This window comes from Etheostoma spectabile, chromosome 14 (assembly GCF_008692095.1).
Source record: "Etheostoma spectabile isolate EspeVRDwgs_2016 chromosome 14, UIUC_Espe_1.0, whole genome shotgun sequence".
Lineage (NCBI taxonomy): Eukaryota > Metazoa > Chordata > Actinopteri > Perciformes > Percidae > Etheostoma > Etheostoma spectabile.
Genome location: NC_045746.1, coordinates 16,982,809 through 16,989,723, shown reverse-complemented (window position 1 = coordinate 16,989,723; position 6,915 = coordinate 16,982,809). Strand labels below are relative to the sequence as shown.

General features: G+C 40.1%; 1 protein-coding gene across 1 annotated transcript in view; it reads left to right on the top strand.

The window, feature by feature from the left end:
* The first annotated feature begins 5,449 nt into the window (after positions 1-5,449).
* The window catches only part of epha10 (EPH receptor A10), a 144,331-nt gene continuing 142,865 nt past the window's right edge, over positions 5,450-6,915 (top strand). Inside the window, exon 1 of the mRNA XM_032535193.1 lies at positions 5,450-5,671. Within this exon, the coding sequence (XP_032391084.1) occupies positions 5,593-5,671 (79 nt within the window). The 5' untranslated portion in view covers positions 5,450-5,592. The remainder of the gene's footprint in view (positions 5,672-6,915) is intronic.

The window sequence follows — 6,915 nt, the reverse complement described above, 5'->3', positions numbered from 1 at the left end:
GTGTGTGTGTGTGTGTTAACGCAAGGCATCCTTGTGAATGTGTGTGTGAGTATACTGTATATGTGTGCAACTGTATATCTCTTTCAAAGACACATTAACACCTTTTCACTTGGCAGCGTTTTCGGTGTCCCATCTTGGGAATAACGCAGCTACGGTACAATACATCAGGGACTTGTAGCCTACTGTTATCAAACACCCGCTCGCTCCATCATCCTCCATCCATCGCCACATTTCCTCTCCTCTCCCCCTTCTTCCCTCCCTTTCTCACCTGCCACCACAACCCGTCTTCCCTCCTCCTGTGCTTCTCTTAAATCCCAAAGGGTGTCAAAAGAATTACTGTGGCATTATGCAGGAGGATAAAGAGTGGGGGGACAGCCGCGGTGTCAAACCTGAAACTGCTCACCCTCATTATTATGATTTACACCACGTTCACACAATCATACTGGAGACATACAGTACATGTCTACTCCAGTCTACAGTATAGTTCCATACACTTGCCTTATAAACCAGAGAATTACACTTAATCAAAGCCATGAATCACCTCTCTTTCACTACAATCCTTACCTTTTTCTGTCTCTCTTTTACTGTCTTTCTTATTTCAGAGAGTTGGTTGAAATACATTTAAAACTGGCCTCAAAATCTGTATTTTAAATCAATTTTTAGCAAAGCCGTGCGGCATCTGGTCTGTGTCCAGCCCCTGCTGAGAGGAGGGTTAAATGACATACTTTGACCCATTCAGATAGACGTCAGGAGTGGATTTAACCAGCGTCATTGAGCGTCATTTAATCTGAAAATATATCTTTTTCTCTCTGTACAGAAACGTAAAGAAGCCAGCTTACTCTGTCGTGCCTAACTGATTCATTTCAACTGTCAGCATTGCTAAACACGCAATACAACTGTCGTTATTTATCTTTATATTAATGTTTTTTTTGTAAGATGACTTTGCCATCATATTGAAATATGGTTTATTGGGAGGGCTCTTGGAGATAGTGTATGGTAGAGATGGTCAGGAAATGTGGAGAGAGAAGGAAGGGCGACATGTAACAAAGATAATTTTATTGTTTGCTTACTGAAAGAGGAGGGACAAAATTTAGCTGCATGCTCATTTTAGATGTTTCATTCTGAATGGAGATCTTTACAAAAATTATATGAATTTCAGGTAGTTCCTGTAAACAGTTTGTAGATGTTAACCAGCTTGGTGTGGATATACTCTTAAACAGTCACACTTGTGTGATTAAGTGTGTACACTTACAGACATGAATGTGCTCACACACCTCTTCTCCCATTATCTCTTTGTACCCCCCTCTTTCTGCTTGGATGAGTGGCAAACAGGCCAGAGAACAGAAAAGGTCAAGTGACTCCGCTCCCTCTCCTCCTCCTCCTGCTGCTCGCCTTCTCCCTCTCTGATGTGCATGTGGGGAGGAGCAGAGAGGGCAGGGCCAGCAGCGAGCATCAGCATGAAATTGTTGCATGGTAATGAACCTCCAATGAATGTGCATGAGGCATCTGCTGGAGATGACATCTATATACTGCATCAATGCCCCTCACTGTACACAATCAGGTTGTGATTAACGTCTTTTTTTTTCTTTTCTTTTTTCGTGGTCATTGTGGGACTGATCAATAATGCAAACACATGGCCGGGAGGGAGCATTGCAGCAGATTTAGCCATTGTGTGCAGTAGTGGAAAGCAACTAATTACATTTACTCAAGTATTGCACCTAGGTACAAATTTGATGTGCTTGTACTTTACTTAAGTCTTTTCTTTTCATGCCACTTTCACATGTCCACTTTCTACTTCCACTCCACTACATTTCAGAGAGAAATATTGTTCTTTTTACTTCACCACATTCATCGGACAGCTTTAGATTCTAGTTAGTTTACAAGTACAGCTGAAATGATTAGCCAATTAAACACTCAGTTGATTGACAGAACGGTTTTGATTGTTTCCAGTAACATTTTCAATGCAGGACTTTTACTTGTAATTGAGTATTCTTATAGTGTGGTATTATTTCTCTTCTGAATCATCTGAATACTTCTTCCACCACTGATTGTATGTGTGAAGATGGCAAGTCGTGCACCGAGTTACCTGGTCTCGATGAAGAACACGACATCTGCAGTTTGGCAGCATTTTGGGTTTTGACCTAATCAGAAGGGAGAGGTTTTTCCGTGTTAGTGTTTAGTATTCAGTTTGTGAATGGTGTTGGCACAAGTCAACAGTTTGGCCGTCTGAGCTTTACGTCATCATTTTTAATTAGTCACGGTAATACCGTATGCCGTGGTAAAATAGGGAGGAGTTGACGGTAAAGAAAATTTGGATACCGCCCAACTCTATTACATGTAACAAGTAGCCTATTGTGTGTGTAGCTAAAGCTGATAACAGCTGACCCTTCCTCCGTGCCACAGACCTCAAGTGTTGTTCGAAAACAAATAAAACACAGTAACCCACCCTGTTGCACCTGATGACATGTTCCTTCATTACCATAAATGTGGTCAGTTTTTACTGTTTAATTGTTATTGTCCTGCTGCCAAATATGCTCACTAATGTGTATTAAAGCACAGTTAAAAGTAGTCCCTGACAAATCACTATATAGTCCTGATTGAGTGATGTTTGTTAATTAACTGCTGTTTCAGAAAAATAATGAACCCTTTTAAAATAAAATATTATATTTGTGACACGTTATAAATAGATTTTTTCAGAAGGAATGGGCTTGGGGCTGAGTGCCACAGACAGAGTAAGGAAGTCAGAAATTAATTAAGTAATACACTGTTGGTTTTGGTCATCAGAAAAACACCATCCTTACCTTTTAACTGTAAGAATTTGCCCATTAAAGAATTTAATTTTGAAATGTAGCAGTGTTATTGGCAAATAAGTGATGTGAGACTGAGAGCACAAAAAGAGACTGTTGTAGTACGTAATGGACTGTGAGGGGGGAGACACAGAGTGAGTGAGTGGGACTGTTGGCCTCTGTCCTCGGTGAGTAATGACCACAGAGGAGGACAGATGATCATGTTCATCAGCTCCCAGAACTGAGGCTACCAGCCCCCCTGCTGGGGAGGATCAGTCAGGCTGATGGCCCATAATGTGTGTGTGTGTATGTGTGTGTGTGTGTGTGTGTGTGTGTGTGTGTGTGTGAGCCTGTGGTTGAGTAAAGACAGCAGGAATGGAGAGCAGGCTGGGTGACGACAGTGATAATGAGTTTTACAGTTAATTTTGGAGCATTTAGCATGTGTAGTGTATATGTATGTGTGCATACCGTTGCACAGAGAGGGTGAGTTTGCATGTGTGCGATTTTAAAAGTACTTACTACATTTATCACAAAGCTACTTCATGTCCGTCAGTTGCAGGGCTTGTTTTAGGGGAAAATTAGGTGTGCTGACTAGACTTTTTATTAGCATGTCATTAATGTTTGAAAAGCAGCTAAATAGCCGAGGCTGGCAGTGTATATTGAAGCGCTGCCGAGTGGAGGCTCATTATCATTAAGGGAATTCTAAGGCCAGTTTATATTTTTAAAGGAGGTCTTAGCTTTCAGCTTTGAACTCCACTCTTTGCATTCAGGTTTTACACAGGAAGCTGAGAGTATAGTTAGTGAAAAAGCAAAGATAATTTCATCCAATAAATAGACTAAGAAGTGTACTTGGACTTTTTTGAGGACAAAATTACATGATATTGGGTAATTGTAATTTGCATAGCCACTTAACCTGAATTGTTCTTTAAACAAAAGAATAAGAACACTAACTGAATACAAACAATTTTAATTAAAGGAACAGGTTGTGTGCTGGAAAGTATTTTTATGTTCTTGATGAGCTTTGTCAACAAGAGACAAAATCTGAACCATAAGCGAGCTCTCTGAATCTTCTGCAGCCTTCTCCTTTTAACTCTAAGAAAAGACTGAATTGATTGGAACTTCAACCTGTGTTCACATCATAAGTTTTCTCCGTGCAAAAAAACACTATCTTGCTTGTCAATCAGCAATAAACTGTATTGCTTTCCAAGCTAAACTGTGAGTGATCAATTCAGGGCAATGCTTGTGTATGTGTACACTTTCTGTGTGTGTGTGTGTGTGGCGATTACGATGTTACAATGATGCAAACCCTTGAAACAGCTCTTCATCTCATACCGTCAAGAGAAGCACAAACAAAACTGGTAGAAAAGCTTGATAATATTTGCTTGGTGCAGAATAATATTAACACGTCTCCTCACTTTAAGTAGCGTCAAATCAATAGTCCCCTTAGAAAGGAAGTGATTTCCATTATATAAATTGTCTCAAGTCAATTTGTGGACTCGCTGTGTGAAGAAAAGAGTGTAAAATGTTGAACTAGCCTATATCAATTATGCTGATTAAATTTGGCTGTTACTAAAGATGTTAAGTGGGAATTTTTTCTCAAGTTGGCTTGTCAATGTTTTTATTAAACATGTCCAAGGATTTGGGGACACTGACTCAGATTTATAGTGTTTTGTTATATTTTTATTTTTGGTTTAGAATTTAATGTTTAACAGGAGAAATTACATTTTGTAGAAAAAGAGACAATCCTGCTCTCAGCCCATTTATTTCCATCTTTAGAGAAGGAATCAAACACGTACAGTATGGTCAAGAAAGATCAAGTGCTTTTTATGAAGTAGTTTCTGGTATTTGTACATTGTTGGTCCATATTATGGACTTGTCCATTCAAAAATGCCATTAAACAAATACATTTTCCTTGGTCAGATCCCTGAGGGGTAGTGGTCTGTCACTGCCTTTTGTTTGTTATTATTGGGAGGTACCTTTTGTATTGTATTTCTACAATGTCTTTCTTAATCGTTTACATTTCCAAATATCTATTTCAAGATTATTTTCAGATTTTTTTATTAAGAAATGTCAAAGTTTTTATTACTTCAGTTACATTTTTGTCCATATAAACAATAATTGCAATTAAATTCCAATATATAATAAGAGTTTTTGAACTAGCCATGATTAAAAATCTGACTTTTACAGGATTAAACCTAGATTTGGTCTTAAATGTTGGTGGTGTTGAGGTCGCCCCTTTGTTACATTCAAATCACAGATTGTTATCACAGTGCAAACCACTTAATTGAAATAATGACTGAATGAGTTGAGGAACACCTGCAGCTCCCGCTAGGAACCCCATTGAATTCCACATTAGAACCACGATACTGTAATCGTTAAATAAGTGCAGGGCTCTGTGAATTGAGGAATATAATCCTCACTAAACTCTCTAATAACAGAGACGCTAGGTCCTGCTTTACCGAAACCCCTCCGCTTCCCATAAAGGACAGTCTGTAGAAAAAAGGCATCATACTGGGGCTGACTGTTGTGGAAACACCTGGCGCGGAGATTTCAGGTTTCAGCTCCTTGATAGGTCGACCCACCCGTACCCACGACTCCACATCCCTCTTCATTGCGCTCGCCCGTTGTCAATCTCGTCTATAAAACCCTCCCCCGAGATATCAAATAGGCCGTGTGGCTCCCGAGAACCTGCACTATTTGCCCAGACGGCGTCCGCTCCACTCGAACACAGTGCGTCTCTGCTGCGGTGCGTTGCGCGCAGGCTGGAGAGAGATGACAAGAGTCCCGCGGAACTGGCCAGATAAACATGGATCTCCGTAAAACGCTGATTTCGTTGCTTTGGATATTATTGCTGAATCTAGAAGAAGACTGTCACGCCGAGGAAGGTATGTGAAAACGAGTGTTTTTTTTTTTTTTTTTGTGTTAGAATAACCAAACCGGTCGCAGCAGCAGACAGCGTTGATCGACAGACAGATGTCCGCGGCGGTTTGGATAGTTTGGCGCTTGTCCTGGGCTGAGAAGCAGGTGCATTCAGTCCTCTGATTGGAAGGCGTGAAAAGTAGTGGAGTTTAAACGACTTAGTTTTATGTATTTTAAACAAACTGCACATGCGAAGGAGAAAATCTTTTTGCCTGATTGTGGAAAGATGCGTCCCAAAAAGCTGATAGATTTACGTATTTGTACTCACTGAACTTAAAGCGTTTCCCCCACAATAACCCGGTCATGCGAACAAATAGATTGTCAGATTTTGTGTCACTCAGTTGCTTGAAAAGCAAACTAGAAAAACATATCACTTTAGTACAATAGCTTATCAAAAACCTGTACAACTGATTATTGTTTACAACATGTCACCCCAACATTGTAGATTATGAACCAAAGAACTGATGGGAATGAGTTGTTTAATGGTTTCGTTGTAAAAACAAAAACTGAGTGCAGTAATTATTCTTGCATCTCTGTTGCCATATAGTAGAGACACTGTCTGCTTCAAAATGTGATTTGTTCCGAAAGGACAAGTCAGTTTCCCTCAGGCAACCTTTGTTGTTAAAGAAATAAATCACCGGTCTGTTGTCACAAAGATTTGGTGAGCTTTTGTCAAGACATCTTTATGCAACTGGTTTCTTTGTCTTTTGAGACTCTGTCAGTCACTGATGCTGTGGCACAGACGACAGGATGCATTAGAGGCAGATGCTTTGCTGCTTATCCCACTGCATGTAACTCTCCTCCGTTTTTCAGCAGCATTTCTATTCTAATTCAACGACAGTTTTATTGCTCTGTTATTTTCTTTTGTCTTTCCATCAGCATTAAACCAAGAATCCTTGGTAATGCAGGGGGGAACACGATTCACTGAAGGTTTTATTAGGATTTAATGCTAATGTTGGACACAGATTAGGATTGTTGGCTTGTTTAATTGCCCCTGTGCATCTGCGCTGAAGTGTGTCAGAGCGTGAGGGAGTTCGGAAGATACTACTGTGGTCCAACAATTTACCGGCAGTGTGGCTGATTGCCACAGATAAATACTTCTGCTCTCACTAGTTAGCCAAGATATTGTAAATCCATGTAACCTAAATCAGTGCAAACTAAGGCACAGCGCTGATTGAATGTGTCCTTGTGACTGGCTGGCTCAGGAGAA